At 49.3% G+C, this 26,007-nt stretch overlaps 1 protein-coding gene across 5 annotated transcripts in view; it reads right to left on the bottom strand.

Moving 5' to 3' along the window:
• The window catches only part of TBX5 (T-box transcription factor 5), an 82,727-nt gene extending 58,506 nt beyond the window's left edge, over window positions 1-24,221 (bottom strand). The window contains exon 1 of one of the 5 annotated variants that reach the window (XM_038763841.1): window positions 24,156-24,221. Coding sequence is in view for 3 of the 5 variants with exons in the window: in XM_038763837.1 (XP_038619765.1) it covers window positions 1,864-1,912 (49 nt within the window). In the remaining 2 variants the exon portion in view is untranslated. Of the gene's footprint in view, window positions 1-1,863; window positions 2,288-2,376; window positions 2,475-6,428; window positions 6,508-24,155 lie in introns of those variants that run through there. The other 4 variants (XM_038763839.1, XM_038763840.1, XM_038763837.1 and 1 more) reach the window with 4 other exon arrangements.
• Window positions 24,222-26,007: the final 1,786 nt, after the last annotated feature.

Raw genomic sequence — 26,007 nt, 5'->3', positions numbered from 1 at the left:
AATTCTATTTATATATTTTGATGCTATTGATGCCCATCTACTTGTTTTGTTTTGTTGTCTGTCTCCCCCATCAAGACTGTAACCCCTTTTTTGGGTAGGGATTGTCTCTATTTGTTGCCGAATTGTACTTTCCAAGCGCTTAGTACAGTGTTCTGCACAAAGTAAGCGCTCAATAAATACAATCGAATGAATGAATGAATGTGTGTGTATCTGACGTGCTTCTATTACCCAGCCCTGCCACAGGAGAAATATAAAAATCACAATCCCTTCTACTGCCAGGTTTAGAAAACAGTAGACGACTGGAATTAAAGGCGCGGACTCCTTTCGATCCGAACTCAAATCGATTCCAACCCAGCGATCGTTCTCGCCGGAGAAAATTGAAGTCAGAGCGGTGGGGCAGGGGAAGGGGCGTGGAGGAGGAGAAAGAGGTTGAAAATTCAGGGAAGAGGGACATGTTTGCGTTTGTCCCGATGGGATTCCAGTCGGACCGAGCCTCCAAACTTTACTTCTCTCTGGCTACAGATGCGGCCGAATCTCCGACACTAAGCCTACCGTTACTCCAAACCTCCAGAATAAAAGCTACGTCTCCTTGAGAGGAAATGGCACTAACAACTGGGGTGCTAATGAGGCTAACAACGATTATGCTAACGACGCTCAGACCCCCTCGCCACCGATGCTAATAACAATGTTAGGAATGGGATTAAAAATAAGGACAAGATAGCCAGAAGACGCTCCTCTCCCTCTATCGACTTTTTCATCTTCTAAACCCAGAAGTTTCTCCTCCCCTCGAGCCCAAACACACACACACACACACATACACCCAGATGCACACGATAACACAGAGAGAGATACACCCACTCGCATAGACACACAAGCTCACAGATGAACGAGATTTTAAGGAAAGAAGTAGGAGCCCAAGTACCGGTTGTTCAGAGACGCAGAGGCTCGGATGAGGGTTCAGACACCCGATTTCTCCGCCTTCCCCAGCCTCTTCTGGGTTCCCAGTTCTCTTTCTCTCTGGGTGCGGAGGAAGGCAGAGGAGCTTGATTCTGGTCTTGGATGACCCCCTCGCCCCTTCCCAGGAGTGTTGCGGAAGGCGGTGGGGGGACAGAGGGAGAGAAAGAGAGAGGCGGAGGGAGAGTGAGACAGAGACACAGAAAGACAGAGGGAGAGGGAGAGAGACAAAGACAGAAAGAGATAGAGGCAGAGAGAGGGAGAGAGGGAGAGGTACAGAGAGAGGGAGAGAATGAAGGAAAGAGAGAGTCAGAGAAAGACAGACAGAGAAGGAGAGAGGGAAAGAGACAGAGAAAGACAGGCAGAGAGTCAGAGAGAGAGGGGGAAAGAGACAGAAAGACAGAGAGATACAGAAAGGGAGAGAGGGAAACAGAGAGACAGAGAAAGACAGGGAGGGACACAGAGAGAGGGAGAGAAAGGTATAGAGAGAGACACAGAGAGAGACAGAGAGGGAAAGAGAGACAGAAAAAGCTAGAGACAAAAAAGCAGGGAGGGGGAGAGAGGGGGGAAGAGACAGAAAGGCAGAGGGAGAGACAGAGAGTGGCAGAGAGAGGGAGAGAAAGAGAACGTGAGAGAGAGAGAGAGAGAGAGAGAGAGAGACAGAGCGCTCTGGCGCAATGAAAACAAAGGGAATCCGAGGGCCAAGGCGGGCCGGTGGGAGAGGAAGAAGGCTACGGGCCCGAAGCAGAGTTGGTCAACCGGCTCCTGCCCGGGCGCATCGTCACGCTCCGCGACCTGAGCGTGGGAAGCTGAAAGCTCCGCCGAAAAGGCCCAAGAGGTCGAAGGGGCGAGAGGAGGGGAAGCCAAGGGGGACCCCCGCCCCCTGCCCCCCGCGCCCTTGTCCGGTACCTCGGCCACTCACGGGAGAAAACGCGGCTTGACGGGCCCGGGCCTCCATCGGCGAGCTCCACACCAGCCTCTAGGGCTGGTCCGGCCCCCAGTCCCGAGCAGCAAACCCGAATTACAGCCTCCTCAGAGCTGGGCAGCTTCTATCCCCACCTCCGCGCACGCCCCTGCACCGGCCACGGATCAGAGGGACGTGAAGAAGGTGGGTTAACGGAAACCCCATCACCCCCACCCCATGGTAGGGTTCTAGCCCAGAGGAGGGAGACGGAGCCCCTAAGGCCCGTTTGTATCGGGGAAGAGAAACACCAGACCCTCCCACTCCCCTCGCATTCCGACCCTGTTTGCTCTTCCCTTGGAAGGACCTGCCTGTGCAGCCGATAGGAGAGAGAGAGAGAGGTGTGTGTGTGTGTGTGTGTGTGTGTGTGTGTTGTGTGTGTGTGTGTGTGTGTGTGTGTGTGTGCGCGCGCGTGTGTGTGTGTGTGAAGGGGGAGGCCGAGAAGAGGAGAGGCTGCTTACCTTGCCTGGTGAAATCCATGCATTCATTGCATCTCCTCAACAGAGAAGTCGCGGGCGAGAAGGAGGGCTGGCATGTTCCCTTATTTAGTTATTTGTTTATTTTCTCACACTACCAATTAACCCAACCCTGAAAATTCACACTCGGGGATTCATCACGCAGCGCAGCAGCTCTCTCTCTCTCCTCCCTCCCCACCCCCTCCCCAACAACCTCCCCGCCCCTCACCCTCCGGCCCTCCCTCCCTCCCTATCTCTCCTTCTGTCTCTCTCCAAACACTTCCAGGATGTCAGGGAGACCAGGAAAGACCCTGACGACAAAATTCAGACCTTCGGGTCTTCCCTAGGCCCCTTAGATGGGGGAAGGGCTCGATTTTTTTTCCGTGTGTGTGTGTATGTGTGTGTGTGTGTGAATGTGTGAGTCTACACTCTCGTCTCTCCTGTCACTCCCCTTCCTCCCCTTTCCCTTTCTCCCTCCTTCTCCTGCTGCCTCTCTCTGTCCTCCTCTCTTCCGCTTTCTCTTCTCCCTCTCTCCCCTTTCCCTTCTATCACGCTTTCTCCTGTTTCCTTTCTCTTTCCCCCCGTCCCCCTCTTTCTCCTCTCTCTGTCTCTCTCCCCTTCCCCCTCTTTCTTCTGCTCCCTTCTCACTGTCAGTTCAGGCAGAGCGAGCTGCCGAGGTCTATGACGTGGACAAGGCTGGGCCGCCTCTCCCCAGAGCCGAGAGCTCCTATCCAACCAGCACGGGCTTCGCTTGAGACACACACTCTCCTCCTCACTACCTCCCTTTCCCTTCTCCTCCACCCCCAACTTTCACCGTATCCCCCATCCCTGCCCCCCCCCCCCAACTCATTCCTTTCCACCACCACCACCACCACCTCTTTTCTCGGACGAGTTTTCTGGAATCCAAGCGAGAACGAGGCACAAAAGACGATCAACAGGCTGACTCGAGGCCCTTCCCTCCCCTTCCCCAACCCCCGGACCCCGGCCTTCCTCTCCCCAATCCAGAGAGGCAGGAGTTAAAAGAAATCTAAGCAATCCCCCCTTCCCTCTAAACTCAAACCCCAGGATCTAACCTCTTTGTATTGTGCTCCGGGAACCGGTGGGTAGTGTCCCAAACTGCCCAAGTAGAACCCGAGTAGAGAAATTGCAACACACACACACACACACACACATACAACACACACACACACACACACACACACACACACACACACACAACCACCTTCCAAGGCGTGCGGAGGAGGGATTAAACAGAGTCCAAGCCCCTGGATTCCATGTCCCTCCCCCGCCCCCAGCACCCCCTTTTTTGAACCCTCAGCCCATCTGAGAGAGATGTGAAGATGATTTTCAATCCACCGAAAAGATCAAAGATGCGAAAATAGCTCTCCCCCTCCCTCCCCACACTTCCCTCCCCCAGGCCAGCCGAGCGACTGGGCCCAGCGACTTCTCTCCAAGATACAATGTATACAAAACTCCGCGCCCGGCTATATTAAAATAATCAAACCGTCATTGTGGGCTGGAATTTGTTTTCATCTTGATTTCGCTTCTCTCCTTCGCCCTCGCTCGCTCTCTCGCTCGCTCTTTCTCTTTTGGAAATGTATTATTTTGAGGGTAAAGTTGAATAGGTCAGGAGAAGGGTAAACAGACGCCCCTGTCGCATTCTCCCGTCTGAAGAGAAACAGATTGGGGGATGTATTTTTGATAAGACCCGGAATAAATGTCAGGGCTCAGAGATCCGCGTCCCACACTCCCTACTCCTCCGGCTTTTTTCTTCTTTTTCTGCTTCTTTTCCTAATTTATTTTCCCCCTTTCTGCCTCTCTCCGCCGCCACCCTGCCCTGGCACCCACCCCCTCTAGCCTCGACACCCCACCTTTATCCCCGAACCAATCCTCCAGAAACCCTTCGGGAAGAAGATGGGGGAGGGAGGTGGGGGTCCCTCTTGAAGAGGCGTCCCCCGCCCCCGACCTTTCTGTGATAGCCGAGAAATGACGAACCGAGGGAAAACGAAGTTGCCCAACTCCACCTTGTATCTCAAAGGCGAAGAGGAGCGGGCGAGGAAAAGAAAAGAAAACGGACTGAACCAGGTTTAGCTTTCCTTTTCTTTTCGGGTTTCATTCTTTAAAAACTTTCTCCCTTTCGGGATTGCTTTTTGCTGCTTTAAACAAAACCAACTTCTTTGTGTGGTAAAGAGGAGGAGAGCTTTCTAAAAGGAGTGCGAAGGGGAATTTTCAGACAGACTTTGGGCCCAACCAGAATGTCAATAAGACCTTCAGGCTGCCCTCTCTCCTCTTCCAGATTCTTTAAGATTTCGGGAGGTACAAAAACAAAACACCAACAAACACAACTGCGCGCAAGCTGGCAAGTCCGGGACAGCGGCGCATCCTAGCGGAGAGCGCTCGATCCCCGCTTCTTTGATGCCCCCCAATATTCCAACTCCGAAGGAGGGCACCGTCGCCCCGACTGGGCAAGGACCCAGAAAAAGAGAAAATATTCGCAAGTGCACTGTGGACCGGAAGGCTGGAAAGAATAATAATAAAACGCAGCGTGGAATTCTTTCTTCCCGGAGAGCGGGCCAAAATAAAGAAATGCACAATTAGTCTTGATGGAAAGGAGCATCAGAAAGAACCGTTTCCCAGAAACGCAAGAAGGAAAGCCCAAGTCCGAATCCCACGCCGGTCGTTTGCGGGGGTGGGGTTGGGGAAATAGCACCCACAAGTGCTTACCTTCAAAAATCTTCAGAAATCTTCCCGGGGCCTCCAGCGAAATAGGTGTGGGGAGTGAGTGTAGGGGGAGGGGAGGGGAGGAAGGACGACGAGCCCCGCTCGGTGGGTTTCGCTGTTGCAGGGAAGTCTTTGGAAGGAAACCAAGAAAGGTTCTCTGGACTAGCTTCTCGAGGGTCTCTAAAGGCGACCAGCCTCCCAGCTAGAAGTCGATTTGTGGTCTCGGACAAATTAAATATTACTGTTTATTACCAGCCATACCCCAATAAAAGAAAGAGAGAACAAGGCGATATCTGCTATCTCACCAGCCGCTGCACCTATAGCGCACGGAGACGTCACCAGTCACGCAACTGGCCCTTTGAGTCATAGAAGTCTCGAGCTGCAAGGATGCTTAATTGGAGTTTCTCCTCTCCCGGCAGCCCGGGACTGAGGAGGATGGGGGTTTGGGGGGTGGGGGTGGGGGTGGGGTGATGCATAAGGGAGGGGGCTGAAGAAGGGGGGAGGGAGGAGCGGAGGTGGTAAACAACAATAACAGGGTTCTGCAGAGAAATCTGCCGCCCGGCTCAGTTCTGGTTTCTAAAGGAAGAGACAGACGGACAGACAGACAGACAGGCAGACCAAAATCTAGAAAGTGTCTGGAACGCGATCGTGGGGAAACATCGGGTGGATGGGTGGATTTTTTTTGAAGTTATTATTACGGGCAGGAAAACTTGTCAAATGAACTCTCAGACACCTCTCTCCCGGCTATAAATAGCCAATGATAACCTGGGCCCTTCGCAAAGAGGAGAGTCGGCCTGGGAAGCAATTATTAGATCGCTGTTTAAAAAAAAATTGGGAAAGGGGGGAAAGAGAAAAAGATAGTCACCCAGGAGACATTTTTGGCCAAGACAAACCGAGCCTGCTAGTTTCCCTTTAGTTATCTCTCCAGCCCAAGAACTCGCTGGGAATGGAGAAGGGCGGGGTGGGGTGGAGGGAAGGGGGAAGGGGAGAGTGGAGAATGGAGGGCGGTGGTCCGAGGGGCCGAGAAACCCTTATACCAGACACATACAGCGTGGAGTGAGTGGGCTGCCGAATTAGTATTGCATTTACTAAAGAATAATAGTCATATTGGTGGCTCAGAAAACCCGAAGCTTCGTCTCCTCCACTCAGGCGAAAGGAAAAGAAACGAGAAATTCGCGTTTTCCCGCACACAGCCCGCCGGAACAGGGGAGGGAGAGGGAGAGAGAGAGAGAGAGAAAGAGGGAGAGAGAGAGAGAGAGAGAGAGAGAGAGAGAGAGAGAAAGAGGGAGAGAGAGAGAGAGAGAGAGAGAGAGAGAGAGAGAGAGAGAGAGACCGACCTGGGCCGCTTCCAGGACCGGTAAGTCCTGCCGGTCCCACGCGCATCTCGCACGGTTCGTTTTCGAGCAGAGCTGCTTTGTCCAGACCTGGGAAATATTTCCCGAGTCTCCCGGTGTCCTTCCAGCCCGCAACGGATCGTTTTTTGTCACCCGAGGGCTTTCCCGGTCGATCCGAGTCCTGCAGGTTAGAGCGAGCCTGGGCGGCTCGGACGGGAGGCTGAAGGAGCCGGGTCCCTGGGCGTATGACCCCTCTGTCCTTCCAGGGACTCATCCACTGGGCTCGGAACACCAATCCGGGCGAGGGAAGGACGGTGGGCCCGGATAGCGGGTCCATATTACTTCCCCGCCCGGGGAGGGTTTGAAGGCGGGCTTTTCATTTCATTTACTTTCATTTAAAAAAAAAAAAAACCCTATCCAAAATCAGGATACATTCTTCCACCTGGATGACCTCCCTTTCCCCTCCCATTCTCTTGCTGGAGATTCGCTTTAGAGTTGATAGGTTTGGGACAAAACCCCAATTTTCCCAAATTGCGGGAGAAGCGAGAAAAGGGCCCAGCCAAAGCCATAGCCCGTCGTTGCGACAAAGGCAGAGAGTGTGGCTCTCGGGTCTGTAATATATTCCTGGCTTCTGGTTCTTTTCTCTGTTGCTTTTTGGCATTTCCAAGTTTGGGCCTTTTGCCGCTGAGCCGGTTTAGGAGGGAAGATCTTTTCCCCTCAAGTGGAATTATCTTTGTTGTTGTGATTATAGCTGTTATTATTATTACAGTTGTTATTATTATTGCTACTCTTATTATTAGTGACTGAGGTGGGATTTCTCTTCACTTTCTTCCTCCCTTTCCTTTTTTTTCTTTCTCTTTGGTCTGTATCGTTGGGAAAGCTTCGAATTCAGATCAATCAATCAATCGTATTTATTGAGCGCTTACTGTGTGCAGAGCACTGTACTAAGCGCTTGGGAAGTACAAGTTGGCAACATATAGAGACAGTCCCTACCCAACAGTGGGCTCACAGTCTAAAAGATCGAGTTTGGAAGACTTTTTTTCTCCCATCAGAAACCCACCAACCGTCCTGGAGTTCCTGCCGCCATTCTCCATCCGAAAACTTCAGAAACTCGAATGAAATCCCTCTCCCAAGGCACCGGGTTCAGAACGAGAGGAGAGCGAGGAAAAGAAGCAAACAGAGAGAGAGAAGCTAATGAGCTTAATTGGGTTATTAAGCAATAGAATATAACATGTCTCTTTCAGAAAACGAATCTCAGTCATTCTCCCTTCTCCAGCGAAAGAAATCATTGTCGTTTCCTGCCCGGGTTTAATACCCTGACGGACTCTCGAGAGAAAGAGTCGGAGAAGCCTTATCCGGCTTTCAGCTTATGCTGGGTCTCCCTACTTCTTTCACCTTCTCTCTTTCCGTGAAATGTTTCCGAAACGATGCGATTTCTTCCGTCTGGGCGTTCAAATCACCTGGAAATAAACAAACGCTTCCTCTAACTTTCTCTTTTTCTCTCGGTTTCTGTGTGTGTATGTGTGCGTATGTGACTGTGCTCCTCCTTGCCTGGAATCCGGATTTCGATGGCGTATGGACTCTCACCTACCCTTTCTAGGACGGTGCCTGTCTCCGGCTAAAGTCAGATTTACTTTTTGTTAGAGAAGAGGAAAAAAATCGACAGACTCACACTTTTCCGTTCGATGGCGCGCGGTCAGAGCGTGTCCCTAGGAGATACTCCTCGTGTCTTTTATATCCCTTTCCCCCTTCGCTGGAACTGAACTTTGCTCAGTTTTTCCATGACAGCCTTATCTCCTTTCCCAGTGGTTTATAATTCGGCTTCTCTTTTTCTTCCCCTTTGAACTGAAACTTTTAAAAAGGGTTTACGCTTATGTGTGCACATGAACATAAATCCGCACATATACATGTGTGCATATATGGACATATCTCTCCATATAATTATACATGGGGATCCCATTTTTTAAATCAACTCATTATATATATATATATATATTATATATATACATTATATATATATATATATTCGAGGTTTGTAGTTGATTTTTTTCCCTGGTGCGGATCCTGGGAGGGATCAGCGAGAGTTCCTATATTGATTTGAAAATACTAAAAGAGCAACAGAGGAAAGGACAAGAACACATGAATATGTTACAGACCCAAGAGCGATGCTTTCTTAGCCTCGCACATGGGGGTATAGCAGCTCGAGTTGGAACGGAGTATTTTTTTTTTTAATGTAGTACTACAAAACGCCGATTGACACAGACTTTGATGGCTATTGTGTCGGTAATCTGCAAATTAAACTCCCTTAATAGTCTGCCTAGGCATGACAGAGCCAGCGAAACCACGGAAATCTACTGCTTCTAATCCACGCAAGAAAACTCTCAATGCCGACCAGACCACAAAACGCCTCTTCGTCTGTCATGCCAGACTTTCTGTCGAAATCCAGAAGAAGAAAAAAGGGGAGACAAAAACATAGTAGTGAACGGATTCAGGCTCGGGGGGAAAAGTGTGTATGTGTTGGGAAGTAGGGCGGGGACAGATTAGAGAGAGAAAGAAACGGGGGGTCTTGGGGCTGGCACGAAGGGGTGTTTTAGTGGAGTCCCTCATCCCCAAGAAAGGGCACGCTGAAAGACACTAATGATTTCCCTGAGTCGGAAAACATTTTCCTTCACCTCATTACAAGGCTTCCCTGTCGCCACGGCAGACTCTCTTTCTGGCTCTCTCACGAAAAGAAAGGGAAATCGCATCCACCCACCCACTCATACACACACACATTCATGCACATTCACACTTACACTTGCCCACACAAACGCACACGGACACGGGCACGGGTTACTGGGTGGACCTCACTGCCGGTGCCATCTAATTCGAGACCACCCCTGCTAGTTCAGCTCACGGACGTCCCCTGATAAGCCCTCGGCTCCGAGGGGACAGGCGTTCCGCTCGGACTTGAAACAAAGCGAGTTATTGAAGGGGAAGGACGGGGGGACGTGGCCGACCCCACGAACGAACTCGGGGAAGATTCGGTCATGTCTCGACAGGACCGAATCTGGATAATTCGGTCTCAGAAAACTCTCGCTCACACCTCCGTGATCCGCGGGAATTCGGGCCCACGGCAATGGCTTGGTTTTTGTTTTTAGCACGAAAGGCCTAACCACGCTTATTCGAAGGAGTTGCCCCCCTTTCTGGGCCTATAGTGGGGAATAACAATCCCTTTTATTGATTCCAGAATAAACTCCCGGGGCTAAAGGACTCTATCTTCGCCGAGAGGAGAAAATAAAACAAGATAAGGTCTGCAGAGAGGCCACAGAAAGGAAGACTGCACATGTGTAGGAGGAGGCGGGGGGCGAGGGGGGAGGGAAAGGAAGGTGGGGAGTCGGGGGGGGGGGGGCGCCCTGCCTCGAGCTGAAAGTGAAATGTCTTGTAATGACCTTGAAGGGTCGTAGTCGGGTGGGGGCCTGTGGAAACCCCAAACTGGAAGAATCAGACGCCGAAACAACTGCCCGGGCGAGACCTGTCATTTTTCTTTTTAGGCAAGAGCGACTCTCTAGCTTCCACAATTTCGGACGGACAAGGGCAGCTCTCAGCGAGCAGGGACAGGACGCAAAGGTCACCTTACTCTGGACAACCTTCAGGACACCCGTCCTCTCCCCCTCTCTTCTCCGGCTTCCCCCCGAGTACTTCGAGAAGCAGCGTGGCCTAATGGAAAGAGCCCGGGCCTGGGGGTCAGAGGACCGAGTTCTAATCCCGGTTCTGCTTCTTGACTGCTGTGTGACTTCGGGCACGTCACTTAATTTCTCAGTACCTCAGTTTCCTCATCTGTAAAATAAGGATGAAGTCCAACTCCCACCAATTTACACTGTAAGCCGTGTGTGGGCAGTGATTGTCTCTCTTTCCAAGCGCTTAGTACAGTGCTCTGCACTCAGTAAGCGCTCAATAAATAGGATAGAATGACCTTAGACTATGAACCTCATATGGGACAGGGACTGCGTCTAGCCTGATCATCTCGAATATATTCCACCGCTTTTATTATTATAATTAATTATTATGAATATTAATAATAATTCAAATTCTGATCCTGCTATCTCAGTAGGGGTTATTATCCTGAATTTTCTTGGTCGAGAGGCAGAAGGTTGGGATAGAAATCTTCTCTGAATTGTGGGCAGGAAAAGGTGTCTGTTAGATTGTTGTATTAATAATAATAATAATAATAATAATGGCATTTGTTAAGCGCTTACTACGTGCAAAGCACTGTTCTAAGCGCTGGGGAGGTTTCAAGGTGATCAGGTTGTCCCACGGGGGGCTTACAGTCTTTAGCCCCATTTTACAAATGAGGTAACTGAGGCACAGAGAAGTTAAGTGATTTGCCCAAAGTCACACAGCTGACGGAGCCGGGATTATACTCTCCCAAGCATTTAGAACAGGGGTCTGCACGCAGTAAGCGTTCAATAAATACGATTGATTGAATTCGGATCGAATCATTCGGAACATGGTGTGACGGGGACTGCTGCGACGTCTCTCGCGTCAGAAAATAGTTGAACCTCACACGGTTAGTTCGCTAAAGGATTAATATTAAATCGTTAATCCGGTGGTTATGAATTCTTCGTCAAGACGAAGACTGGTTCTCGGACGCTATGAATATTCATAAGCTAAAACCTTGAATTACTAATGCCTCAAGGCCTCAGTCGTTCGATAATCTGAGCAGTTCATTATCCCGAAAACAGCAGTAGCCCGGCTAGAAAGGCTGACACTCCCCTTGACTCCAAACTCCCAGGCCTGGGACAATTGGTTTACTTCGAACCCCCTTGTTCTATTGAAACACAAAGACCGCCCCCCCCCAGCCCTTCCCCCTCCCCCAACCTCCCTGTCCCGTTTCCCGACCCCCCCAGCTATCCTCTCCTAACCCCCCGTCCAGTTTCCCGCCCCCGCCTTCTTTGTCGTTCTATTGTTCTCTCCCAAGCGCTTAGTACAGTGCTTTGCACGCAGTAAACGCTCAATATGGTTGAATGAATGAATGACTCCTTTCCCCCTTCCCTAAACTCTCTTCCCAGCCATCCTCTCCCCTTCCCCCAAGTCCCTTGTCCAGTTTCCCGCCCCCACCCATCCTCCCCCCCTCCCCCAATTCCCCTGCCCCATTTCCTCTCCCCCCTGCACCCCAGCTATTCTCTCCTCCTCCCCCAATCCCCCTGCCCCGTCCACGGCAGCGAAGTTTTGGAGACAGCCGGATACTGGGGTCCCAGCCACTCGGAGGGAGTCGTCCTGCAAAGTCCCTGCAGTAGCGGAACTTTTCCCGGAGGCGAATCCTCCGTCCAAAGGGAATAAAGGAAGCTGGAAAGGAATCACGGCCTTGGTTTATGCCGTCGGCTCGCTGGGCTTTGTAATCCCTCCCTCCGGGTCATTTAGGGGGAGCGATAGGGGGGCTCGGTCTTTTTCTCTGATTTCAAGCGCTTGATACAGTGCTCTGGGAGCAGTAAGCCTTCAATAAGTACCACTGATTGATTGACTGATTTCGGGATTATCAATCTTATTTATTGAGTTTTACCGTATGCAGTGTACTGTACTAAGCACCTAGGAGAGTTCAATATAACAGATTTGGTAGACCCGTTCCCTGTCTACAATCTAGAGGGGGAGACAGACATTACTATGGATACATAAATTACGGATATAAGTAAATTACGGATAGGGGTTATTAAATTACGGATTATTGGGTTATTTAAATGCAGTGTTCCCCCCGCCCCCGCGCGCAATCAGGCTCTTCCCTCCCCCCATTCCCCTTAGAAAAGGGGAAAGCTGACCTGGTCAGGCAGAGGAAAAGCGTTGCCTCCCACCGGTTTCCCCAGTCTCCCCTTCCCCAGCAAAAGGAGGGATACACCCACCCCCAGCCCGGCTTCAGTTTTCCGCCGCAGAGGCCAAACTGTGCAGCACAGGGAAAAGGAGGGCGATGGTTCATGTGGTCCTCTGGTGGCTTCCTTGTCCTGCTTTTGGTCGCCCACAGGGCTTAAGAGAGAGCCCGGGAGAGAAGGAGGGATTTGGCCAGCGGAGACCTCGGCGAGGGCAGCCTGCGTCCCGGGCTGGAGGCGGAATGGAAACCGATGGGAAGACTGGAGAATTCGGGCCTGCAGGCGACAAGGTCTCTGCACCCCTCTAGGACAAAGCCCCTCTGATTTTACTCTCCCACTGAATCTCCAAGAGGAAGAGAACATTCGTTCCCGAAGGATCCCGTGGGATTCTTTTAGAAATCGCAGGGTCCCGTCCCGCTTCCCCCCGATTCTCTCAAATCTGGAAATCCATCAGTCATGGAGCGGGTCCCGGCTTTCCCCGAGGAAGGAGGTTCCCCGAATTCCGGGACGGGACCGGGAAACCGGTTGGCCGGGTGGGGAGGGAAAAGGGGGACGGGACTCCGGGGTCTCTCTGCCGAGGAGAAGAGGAATCGCTCCTGCTCTGTCCGCCCCTCCTCCTCTCCCCTCGCCGGGATTTAGGCCCCACAGGCCGCCGAAGCCCCCGCCCCGAAATCAGGACAGAATTATTCCGCCACCTCTTGTAGACTCATACTACTACTAATAATAATAACAATAATATTTGGTAAGCGCTATGTGCTGGGCACTGTACTAAACGTTGACGGGATCTACACCAGCAAAGTGGAAGAATAAAGCCATAGTATTCATTCATTCATTCAATCGTATTTATTGAGAGCTTACTGTGTGCAGAGCACTGTACTAAGCGCTTGGGAAGTACAAGTTGGTAACATATAGAGACGGTCCCTACCCAATAGCGGGGTTACAGTCTAGAAGGGGGAGACAGACAACAAAGCAACACTTATTAAAATAAAATAAATAGAATAGTAAATATGTACCTAGACCCCTTTTCCAAATCCCGGCCATGTAAAGTGGGGCTATTTATCCAGATAATTCAACCCTCTACAGAAACCTGACCGCCTCGATTGTTGAGCTATTTCATAGGAGATCTTTTTTTTCTGAGATAGAAGACGCATTCTTGGCCTTAATCGTCCTTCTTCCTTGACTCAAGAGGAGGGATGGGGATGGGGGAGCGGGGGGAGGACATGGTTTTCGGAACCCATACAACCCATTTGGTTGTCTAAATCGAGCATGTTATTTTGCCGATTCTCCGCTTCATTAAAATATAGTCTTGGAACCGCTGAAACCGAACCCCTTTAAAAATCCAGGATGGGAGTAGTTTCCTCCTTGCGGTGAACGGCAGCATTGACTGCTGAGGTCTGTGTGTACATATGTGTGTTTGTGTAGGTGTGCGTGTGTTTGTTGGTGTTTGGGTATGTATGTCCCCTTACCTAGTTTAACCCCACTACTTCGGGGTAGTGAAAAGAAAGAATTGGGGGACGGGGGAATAAGGAGGAGGGGATTCACGTCGATTCCCCCTTTTCCTCTTTATACAACGTCCTCTAGCCAATCTTGACCTGTCCTCCCTTGTCACGGGCCTAAGGGGAAGGGTGAGGGGAGGCCACGATCGCCTAATCATCATCATCATCATAATAATGGTATTTGTTAAGTGTTTACTATGTGCCAAGCACTGTTCTAATCGTCAAACTGAGGCACAGAGAACGGGGGGTGGGGGGCAGAGGCGTAGGGGGTCGCTCAATAATAATAACGATGATGGTATTTGTTAAGCGCTTACTATGTGCCGAGCACTGTTCTAAGCGCTGGACCGATTCAAGAGCTCCGGCTGCTAACGCAGAAACCTCTACGCTCTCCGGCCCTTAGCAAAGCGGCTAATTCAGTTACGAAGGCTAAACCGCACTTCTGATTTATCATTTCTGGCAACGGTCAACCTCCCCTCGCCTCCCAACCCCTAAAGCTGAGGCTGTACAGTCCTGTGGGGTCCGAGTGGTCAGAACATGGGCTTGGACTTGGAGACCAATGGAAACCGGACTAAATTGGTCTAAACTGGACCAAACGGGTCGTCTTGAATGTTAGAATATCTCGGGCCTGGTCCTGGAACTTTAAGGAAATCCGAACTTGTCAGGTGGGGAGAAACGGGGTAGAAACAAAAGTTTCTCTCTCCTCCTCTCCCTTCTCCTGTTCTCGTCTTTCCCTTTCTTCATCTTACCCTGTCCCGGTCCTCCCCCTCCCACTATCCCAGCCTCTCTTTCTGTCCCCACATGATATTTGGCTCCGAGAGACGGTGGAGAGAAGATACTAATTTCATCCCCCCTAGTTTTCTGATGTGGTGGCTGGCTCCATGCCGTTTCAAAAGGCTTGGATGATCCTAGCTCAACATGAACTCAGACTTAAAAACACGCTCCCATACCCTCCCAGTCATACACACACCCCGCACCGCGAGCCAAAAAAGAAAATGTTCTGAGCAAAACCCGAGCGCGGAAAATCCAAAATGAAAACTGGAGAAAGAGAATACGGGGAAGTGGCTTCTTTTCTTGCAGATTAGATGGTAATTTCCTTTCGACACCCATCATTAGTGGTGAGAGAAAACCCGACAGTTTCAGCCTTGGCCAAAAGGGGAGAGGATTCAGATAAATACCGAATACTGCTGAGCGGATTAAACGGGAGATCAAGTCTTATTTGTAGTAGTGATAATAAAAGTCATAATGATACATTAGCCGGCTGATCCTGGGCTTTTCACTTTGCAACGATGAGAGCATGAGTCCAGGAGGTTTTAATTGTCTACTGTTAAATGGAAAAATCCGTCTCTTAGCAAATTCATTCATTCATTCAATCGTATTTATTGAGCGCTTACTGTGTGCAGAGCACTGTACTAAGCGCTTGGGAAGTACAAGTCGGCTACATATAGAGATGGTCCCTACTCAACAACGGGCTCATAACCGCAGGACCGAAGTATTGCCTTCTAAAAGACTGTGAGCCCGTTGTTGGGTAGGGATTGTCTCTGTTTTCGAATTGTACTTTCCAAGCGCTCAGTACAGTGTTCTGCACACAGTAATAATGATAATGATAATAATAATAATAGTATTTGTTAAGCGCTTACTATGTGCCAAGCACTGTTCTAAGCGCTGGGGGAGGGGGGGTTACAAGGTAATCAAGCTTGTCCCACATGGGGCTCACAGTCTTAATCCCCATTTTACAGTTGAGGTAACTGAGGCACAGAGAAGCTAAGTGACTTGCCCTAAATCACACAGCTGACAAGTGGCAGAAGCGGGATTAGAACTCACAACCTCTGACTCCCAAGCCCGAGCTGTTTCCTCTGAGCCACGCAGTAAGCGCTCAATAAATGCGATTGAATGAATAAAAGAGACTGGGAAAGACTACGTCACATTTTTAATGGTGTCTGTTAAACGCTTACTTTATGCCAGGCACTGTACTAAGCGCTATGGTAGATACAAGTTAATCAGGTTGGACAGTGTTCTTGTCCCTAATGGGACTTAAAGTAGTAATCCCCATTTTGCAAATGAGGTAACAGGCACAGAGAAATGAAGCGACTCTCCCAAAGTCACACGGCAGGCAAGCCGGGATTTGAACCCATGACCTCTGACGCCAAAGCCCGGGCTCTTTCGACTGAGCCACGCTGCATCTCCTATTATTATTCACCAAGCACTGTTCCAAGCACCAAACTGAGGCACAGAGAGGGTCTTGTCGGGGTCGTAGGGGGTCGCTCACAATTACCACGACCACTATTATCGTCTCCACTATTCCCACCACTGCTATCAACATCACCATTTCCACCACCGTCGCCACCATTTTACCATCACTACCACTAGAAAAGCAGCGTGGCTCAGTGGAAAGAGCCCGGGCTTTGGAGTCAGAGGTCATGGGTTCAAATCCCGGTTCTGCCAATTGCCAGCTGTTTGACTTTGGGCAAGTCATTTCACTTCTCTGGGCCTCACTTACCTCATCTGTAAAATGGAGATTAAGACTGTGAGTCTCCCCCGTGGGAACACCTGATCACCTTGTAACCTCCCCAGCACTTAGAACAGGCTTTGCACACAGTAAGCGCTTAATAAATAAATGCCATTATTATTACCACCACCAATTCCATTACTGCTACCTCACCATCATCACTACTATTTTTACCACCGTCACTATTCATTCATTCAATCGTTTTGATTAGCTTTTATTATGTGCACAACACTGTACTAAACGCTTGGAGAGTACAGTTCGGTAACAAATAGAGACAGTCCCTACCCAACAATGGGCTCACAGTCTAGAAGGGGGGAGACAGACAGAAAAACAAAACAAGTAGACAGACATCAATAGCATCAATATAAATAGAAGCAGTGTGGCTCAGTGGATTGAGCCCGGGCTTTGGAGTCAGAGGTCATGGGTTCAAATCCCGGCTCCGCCAACTGTCAGCTGTTTGACTTTGGGCAAGTCACTTAACTTCTCTGGGCCTCTGTTACCTCATCTGTAAAATGGGGATTAAGATTGTGAGCCCCACATGCGATAACCTGATCACTTTGTATCCTCCCCAGCACTTAGAACAGTACTTTGCACATAGTAAGCACTTAACAAATACCAAAATTATGATTATTATTATTATAAATAGAATTGTAGATATATACATGTTTGTACATATTTATTACTCTATTTATTTTACTTGTACATATCTATTCTATTTATTTTATTTTGTTTCTATGTTTGGTTTTGTTCTCTGTCTCCCCCTTCTAGACTGTGAGCCCACTGTTGGGTAGGGACTGTCTCTATATGTTGCCAACTTGTACTTCCCAAGCACTTAGCACAGTGCTCTGCACACAGTAAGCGCTCAATAAATACGATTGATTGATTGATTAATAAAATAAATAGAATAATAAATATGTACATCTATACACAAGTACTGTGGGGCAGGGAGGGGGGTAGAGCAGAGGGAGGGAGTAGGGCGATGGGGGAGGGGAGGAGGAGCAGAGGAAAAGGAGGGCTCGGTCTGGGAAGGAATCCTGGAGGAGGTGAGCTTTCAGTAGGGCTTTGAAGGGGGGAAGTCATACGTCCTCTCCATTTCCACCATCATCCTTATTTTCCACCCTCATCATCATTACCATAATCATCACCATTTCCACAATCATTAATTACCCTTATCACCATAATCACCACCATTATCATCACCACTCTAGCTACTGATCCTCACCACCATAGTCGCAATCACCTTGATCACCACATCATTAGAGAGGCTTAGTGGAAAGTGGCTTGGGAGTAAGAGGTCGTGGGTTCTAATCCCGACTCCGCCACTTGTTAGCTGTGTGATTTTGGGCAAGTCACTTCACTTCTCTGTGCCTCTTACCTCACCTGTAAAATGGGGATAAAGACTGTGAGCCCCATGTTATCAACGTTGTATCTACCCCAGCGCTTAGAACAGTGCTTGGCACATAGTAAGCGCTTAACAAATACAATCATCATTATTATTATTATCATAATTTTCATCATCACTGTAATCACCCTCGCCCTTGCCCTGGGATTTGCCTCCCCTTATTCACCGCTCCCTCAGCCCCATAGTAGTTTCATTCAATCGCATTTATTGAGTGCTTACTATGTGCAGAGCACTGTACTAAGCGCTTGGGAAGTACAAGTTGGCGACATATACAGACGGCCCCTACCCAACAACGGGCTCACAGTCTAGAAGGATATGTCCATATCCGTAATTGATGTATTCATATTAACGTCTCTACCTCCTGCTTTAGACTGGAAGCTCATCGTGGGCAGGGAACGTGTTTACCAACTCTTTTATATCGTTATATTGGGCTCTCCCGAGCACTTAGTGCAGTGCTCTGCGCACAGTAAGCGCTCAGTAAGTACAACTGATTGATCGATCACGACGACCACCACCATCATCTTCATTCACAAAATAGTATTTTTTAAGAGCTTACTGTGTGCAGAGCACTGTACTAAGCACTTGGGAGAAGCACCGTGGCTCAGTGGAAAGAACACGGGCTTTGGAGTCGGAGGTCATGGGTTCAAATTCCGGCTCCACCAACTGTCAGCTGTGTGACTTTGGGCAAGTCACAACTTCTCTGTGCCTCAGTTACCTCGTCTGAAAAATGGGGATTAAAAACTGTGAGCCCCCCGTGGGACAACCTGATCACCTTGTAACCTCTCTAGCGCTTAGAACAGTGATTTGCACATAGTAAGCTCTTAACAAATACCATTATTGTTATTATTATTACAATATAACATTAAACAGATACATTCCCTGCCCACAACGAGCTTGGAGTCGAGAGGAGGGGCTTACCCCCACCCTCACCATCACCCTTAGGTTACAGCCTGCAGGAAGATTCTTTTCATGCCACCCAGCCACCTCACCTTCTAGTCCCGTGGCCCTTGTTGCTATGGAAAACAGCGTGGCTTAGTGCAAAGAGCACGGGCCTGAGAATCAGAGGACCTGGGTTCAAAATCCTGCTCCACCACGTGTCTGCTGTGTGATGTTGGGAGAGCCACTTAACTTCTCTGTGCCTCATTTACCTCCTCGGTAAAATGGGGATGAAGACTGTGAGCCCCACGTGGGCCAACCTGATTACCTTGCATCTACTTCAGCGCTCAGAACAGTGCTTGGCACATAGTAAGCGCTTAACAAATACAATTATTATTATTATTATCATTATTATTATGTGAGGCCCCGGCCTCACAGGGGCGAGGAAGAGGGGGCAGAGACGGGGGAGGGGTCTGCGGTCAGAGCCCCCATCAATAACCCAAATCCCTACTCGTCTTATAAAGCGCCAGAGGCCTGTGACTGCACTCAGCTCTCTCCGGCTTTTTTTTATTAGCTTATTTTACTGTTATTATTTTTACAAACACGGCTCGGGTACCTCCCGGGAGTGCCCGCCGCCGTGCATGAGTGTATATGTCTGGTGCGGGGGTGCGGCTGTGTCGGTGTGTGTCCATGTGCGTGTCTGCGCACATCTGTGTCTATGCATATGTGTGTGTATGCCTGCACACGCTTCTGTGTCTATGTGTATCGTTTGTGTACCCATGCAGGTCTGAGTGCGAGTGTGTCTATATATGTCCGTTTGCCTATGTGCGTGTGTGCACGTCTGTGTGTACGTGCATGAGTGTGTATGTGCATGCCTGCATGTCTGTGTTTATGTGTACCTGTTGGTCCTTGCATATTCAGTTCAATTCAATCGTATTTACTGAGCGCTTACTGGGTGCAGAGCACGGTACTAAGTGCTTGGGAAAGTACAATACAGCAAAAAAGACAGAAAATCCCTGACCATAAAGAGCTCACAGTCTAGAGGACCCACACACCTGGGTGTACTAGCATATCTATATGTGTCCATTTGTGTGTGTGTCTCAGTGCTTGATTATAAAAGTGTACACATAGCTGTCTGAATTTGTGTGTGTGTGTGTGTGTTTATGTGTGTCTTTATGTTTCTGTTTAATGTGCCTCGTGCTTTTTTGTTGTTGTTTGTGGCTCTGGGGTGGTTAGGTCTGTGTCTTTCTGAGTGTGTGGGTGTGTTTATGTGTGTCTTTGTGTTTCTGTTTTATGTGCCTTTCTATAATTTTTGTTGTTTTCATTTGTGGGTCTAGGGGTTTAGGTCTGGGTCTTTCTGAGTGTATGGGTGTGTATATGTGTTTATGTGAATCTTTGTGTTTCTGCTTGATGCACCGCCCTGTATTTTTTGTAGTTGTTATTTGTGGGTCTGGGGGTTTAGGTCTGTCTTTCTGAGAGTGTGTGGGTTTCTTTGTGAAGGGCGGATGAGGGGGCGGGAAGGGGGCAAGGCCTGTTGCTATATTCGGAAAAGAATGTTGAGGCTTCCAGCCCTGGCTGCTGGGCCAGAGAGGTGTCCGGGGCCGGTCAAGGGTGGTGAGCCCCAATCGTCCTCCCAAGGGTGGCCAATCCCAACCATCCTCCCCAGGGTGGCCAGTCCCAACCGTCCTCCCCAGGGTGACCAGCCCCAACCGTCCTCCCCAGGGTGACCAGCCCCAACCGTCCTCCCGGCTGATGGATCCCGGGTTGCCCCGTCTTCATGGCATGGATAGAGCCTGCACCGTTTTCTCCCGGGCCATCCTGGTCCACCCCGGGAGATGCCTGGTTGCCACATGGGGACACGCACAGGCCCCAGCCTAACACAACCCATGGGAAGCAGCATGGCCTAGTGGATAGAGCCCAAGCGTGGGAGCCAGAAGGTCATGGGTTCTAATCCTGACTCCACTTGTCTGCTGTGTGACCTAGGGTAACTCACTTCACTGCTCTGGGTCTCAGTTCCCTCATCTGGATAATGGGGATTGAGACTGTGAGCCCCTCATGGGATAGGGGCTGTGTCCAACTCCATTTGCTTGTATCCACCCCAATGCTTAGCGTAGCACATAGTGCTTAAATACCATCACCATTATTATTATTAACACACACATACACATTTGGCTGTTGCATTTCGTTCACCGCCTGAGGAAATTTAGCTTTCTTAAACTTGCAAACTGCCCAGTGTCCTCCCACTTCCACCCCCTCGCCAGAAAAGTGGGCAATAATAATAATAACAATGATGTTGGCATTCGTTAAGCACTTACTATGCGCCAAGCACTGTTCTAAGCCCTGGGGGGATACAAGGTAATCAAGGTTGTCTCACATGGGGCTCAGTCTTAATCCCCATTTTACAGATGAGGGAACTGAGGCACAGATAACTTAAGTGACTTGCCCAAAGTCACACAGCTGACAAGTGGCGGAGCCGGGATTCAAACCCATGACCTCCTCCTTCCTCTCCTCCCCCTCCCCCTCCCCATCCCCCCCGCCTTACCTCCTTCCCCTCCCCACAGCACCTGTATATATGTTTGTACGTATTTATTACTCTATTTTATTTGTACATATTTATTCTACTTATTTTATTTTGTTAATATGTTTTGTTTTGTTGTCTGTCTCCCCCTTCTAGACTGTGAGCCCACTGTTGGGTAGGGACCATCTCTATATGTTGCCAACTTGTACTTCCTAAGCGCTTAGTACAGTGCTCTGCACACAGTAAGCACTCAATAAATACGATTGAATGAATGAATGAATGAATGACCTCTGAATCCCAAGCCTGGGCTCTTTCCACTGAGCCATGCTGCTTCTCTGAATAGAATAGCAATAGAATGACTGCTCCCTCGGGTTCATCTCACACAGCATCCTGATGCCCGGGGAGGGGAAGGAAGCCGGGGGAGGGGGAGAGAAGAAAGGAGAGAGGGAGTCCTTCAAAGCTCAGTTCTGGGTCCCGTCTATTCTCCATCTACACCCACTCCTTTGGAGAACTCATTTGCTTCCAAGGCCTCAACTTCCATCTCTGTGCGGATGATACCCAAATCTCCATCTCCAGACCTCCCTCCTTCTCTGCAGTCTCACATTTCCTCAGGCCTTCAGGACATCTCTTCTTGAATGTCCCAACTAAACATGTCCAGAACCGAATTCCTCATCTTCTCATCCAAATCCTGTCCTCCCTGAGATTTTCCCATCACTAGACAGTAGCACCAAACTCCCTGTATCCCAAGCCCCCAATCTTGATTATCACTGATTCATCTCTCTTCAACTCACATATTCAGTCGGTCCTACCTTTAGAAGATCTACAGAATCTAGCCATTCTTCTCCAGCCAAACCACCACCATGCTGGTCCAAACACTTGTCATATCAGGCCTCTGAGCTAACCTCCCTGCCTTCTTTCTCCAGGCCATTCTCTCTGTACTGTGGATCACTTTTCTAAAAACTCACAGTGCTCTTCTCCCCACTCCTCAAGAACCTCCAGTGGTTGCCCATCCAGCTCCACATCAAACAGAAACTCCTTACCAACTCGTTCCTCTCCTTCCACACCTCACACTTCTCTGATTATATCATATCTACCCTAGCTTTTAGGATGGCATTTGGCACATAATAAATGCCTAGCAAATACCATAGCTATTAATGTCAACTTACTGTATCTCAAACTCATCTCTCTCATAATCGAGCCCTCACTCACACCCACCTTCCTATCCAGAACTCCCTCCCCTTCATTTCTGACAGACCACTACTCTCATCTTCAAAGCCCTCCTAAAACCATACCTACTTCAGGAAACCTTCCTTGACTGACTTTTCAGCCCCTCTCCCTACTCTCCCTTTTATCTGCATCAGCTAAGCAGTTGCATCCACACCCCTAAACCCGGTGATATTCACCCAAGCCCCACAGCACTTAGATATGTATTATTTTACTCTGCTGCTTCCCTTACCTGTAATTTATTTACATGCCTGCTTCCCCCTCTAGTCATAATAATAACAACAATAATAATAATGGTGGTGGTATTTGTTAAGCGCATACTATGTGCCAAGCACCATTCTAAGTGCTGGGGTAGATACAAGGTAATCAGGTTGTCCCACGTGGGGCTCACAGTCTTAATCCCCATTTTCCAGATGAGGGAACTGAAGCCCAGAGAAGTTAAGTGACTTCCTCAAAGTCACACAGCTGACAAGTGGCAGAGCCAGAATTAGAACCCATGACCTCTGACTCCCAAGCCCTTGCTCTTCCCATTAAGCCATGCTGCTTCTCGATTAGTCATAAACTCCTTGAGGGGAGGGAGCATATCTACTAACTCTGATGTAGTCTCAGTCAATCGTATTTATTGAGTGCTTACTGTGTGCAGAGCACTGTACTAAGCGCTTGGGAAGTACAAGTTGGTAACATATAGAGACAGTCCCTACCCAACAGTGGGCTCACAGTCTAAAAGTGCTTTCTGCACAGCAGAGTGAGAGCACCTGGGTGGCAGGGATCTTGTCTACTAAACATTACTGTATTGTACACTTCCAAGCACTTCCTCCTAAACTCTATTGTATTGCACACCTCCAAGAATTTCCTCCTAAACTCTATTGTATTGTACACTTCCAAGCACTTCCTACTGAACACTTATATGGTACACTTCCACTTCCTACTAAACATTATTATATTGTACACTTCCAAGCACTTACTACAGTGCTCATCCCACAGACTAAAAGCTCCTTGAGAGTAGGGATTAACTGTATTGTGCTCTCCCAAGGGCTTAATCCCGCCTCCACAACTTGTCTACTGTGTGACTTTGGGCAAGTCACTTCACTTCTCTGGGCCTCAGTTCCCTCATCTCAAAAATGGGGGTTGAGACAGTGAGCCCCACGTTGGACAGGAACTGTGTCCAACCCAATTTGCTTGTATCCACTTAGTAAGATTTTAAAAAATACCACAATCATTGTTATTAATACAATGCTCTGTACAAAATATGAACTCATTAAATACCACTGATCATCATTGATATTTCTGAGCATTCACTATATGCAGAGCACTCTACAAGCACTTGAAAAAGTATAATGCAACAGAGTGGGTAGACACATCCCCTGCCCACAACGAACTTACTTTTGTTTATTATTTCTTGTCATCAAATCCACCGGCAACATGGGTGTGGGGGGGGAGAGGGAAGGGAAGGGGGTTCAATCCAGCTCTTTGACCCGAGCCAGCACCCCCTCCCCTGGCCAGAACTCAAGCAGAATGGGGGCAAGGGCAGAGAAACTAGACTTCTGGCCTAGGGGTTTTAGTGGGGGGTAGGAGGGAGAAAGAGGGTCCTTCTGCCCCTTCCCCAGTCTCTGGAGGCAACTCAGAACCGTCCAGAGAAGTCCTGCTTAATTAATTCCCATTGTGGTATGCTGACCTGCGAGGGCAGGGGCGGGGGGATGGGGAATTCAAAGAGTTGGGCTGATGGGCTGATCGATTTCACCGGAGCAGGCAGCGGGCTGGAGGCTCAGCTGGGAGAAACAAATCTATAGGTGTGTGCATCCCTTCCCTTCCCGGCACGCGAGCGACCCGGGACCCCCGCCCACCAGCCCCCAAGGGCGTTTTCCTACTTGCAGATGAGCTCAGTAACTCTTCAGGGGCCGGATTCCTGGTTTCTTCCCCCACCCCCGGCCTTCTCTCCTCCACCGCCCCAGCTTTCTGCGGCCGACTTGGGAAGGGAGCTGGGAGATAAGTGAAAGTGGTATTTTTATAGGCTGATAAAAGCTACTTATCAGGGGGGCTCTCTCCAATCTTCCTAATTAGTCCTGCAAAGAGGAGGCTCTGTCCCTCCTCCAGCTCTAGCCCCCTTCCCTCTTCCCCGCCCTATTTAACTTCTCTCCAGGCCTCCCCCCACCACCCCTCCCCAGCCCAAAGCCTTTCTCTCCCAGCTTGGACGCGTTTTCCTGGCTGGACGGATGGGTGGGTGGGGGTCTGGAGAAGAGGGAGCCAGCGAGAGCGGGGGTGGAATATTTAGTGGGGAAACTTTCCCCTCCCGGACTATTTAATGATGCCAACTACATTAAATTCTATACTCTCGCAGTCTCTTAAATCCTTTTATGACTCAAGGCAGGCTCTGGGCTCTAATAATAATAATAAAATAAAGGCTTTATGCATCCAGGCCATGGACCAATCACTGGATCTTCGAGGAGTGAGCCAGGTCTATCAGCTGGCGTCGCCCCAGTTCCCTCAGCTGGCTTGCAGCTGTGGTGCCCCCTCAGCCCACCCCCCCACCTCACTGCGGTGACTTCTGACCCCTTGACCTCTCCCTGCAGGCTCTCTCCCAGGTCGAAGGTCTGAAGCAGGGCCCAACTCTCTCAAAGAAGTTGCCGACCCTTTTTCATGTCCCCCTCCCCCTTCCTATCATCAGCCCATGCTCTCCCCATCTTCAAAGCCCTACTAAAATCACTTCTCCTCCAGGAAGCCTTCCCTGGCTAATTTCTCTCTCTTTCTCATTTTTTTTTTGGTATTTAAGTGTTCACTATGTACCTGACACTGTACTAAACACTGGGATAGATAAAAGATAATCAGGTTAGACACAGTCCCTGTCCCACATGGGGCTCATGGTCTTAATCCCCATTTTATGGATGAGGGAATTGAGGCACAGAGAACTGAAGTGACTTGTCCAAGGTCACACAGCAAAGACATGGTGGAGCTAGAATTAGAACCCAGGTCCTTCTGATTCTCAGGCCCTTGCTCTATCCACTACACCATGCTCCTTCTCATTTACCTTTCATCTTTCCACCCTATTCTCTCTCCCTCTGCATCACCTAATCACTTTGGCCTGTATCTTCTAACCTCTCCCATCCTCCTCAGCACTTGGGTACATAGTCTTATACTCTGCAGCTTCACCATCAGTAATTTATTTTACTGTTTGTCTCCCCTGCTAGACTGTAAGCTCCTTGAGGGCAGGATCCTGTCTACCAACTTTATTGTCCTTTTCCAAATGCTTAGTTCCGCACCCTGCATAGGGTAAGCACTCAATAAATTCATTCATTCAATTGTATTTATTGAGCGCTTACTATGTGCAGAGCACTGTACTAAGCACTTGGGAAGTACAAGTTGGCAACATATAGAAACAGTCCCTACCCAACAATGGGCTCACAGTCTAAATAATAAAAATAATAATAATGGCATTTATTAAGTGCTTACTATGTGCAAAGCACTGTTCTAAGTGCTGGGGAGGTTATAAGGTGATCAGTTTGTCCCACGGGGGGCTCACAGTCTTCATCCCCATTTTACAGATGAGATAACTGAGGTACAGAGAAGTGAAGTGACTTGCCCAGTCACGGAGCTGACAATTGGCAGAGCCAGGATTTGAACCCATGAACTCTGACTCCAAAGCCTGTGCTCTTTCCAGTGAGCCACGCTGCTTCTCTAAATGTCACTGATAGGTTGGCAAAGGAAGGTGGTTCCCTCTTCCCA

Source organism: Tachyglossus aculeatus, chromosome 21, assembly GCF_015852505.1.
Source record: "Tachyglossus aculeatus isolate mTacAcu1 chromosome 21, mTacAcu1.pri, whole genome shotgun sequence".
Lineage (NCBI taxonomy): Eukaryota > Metazoa > Chordata > Mammalia > Monotremata > Tachyglossidae > Tachyglossus > Tachyglossus aculeatus.
This window is presented reverse-complemented; position numbering and strand designations above follow the sequence as displayed.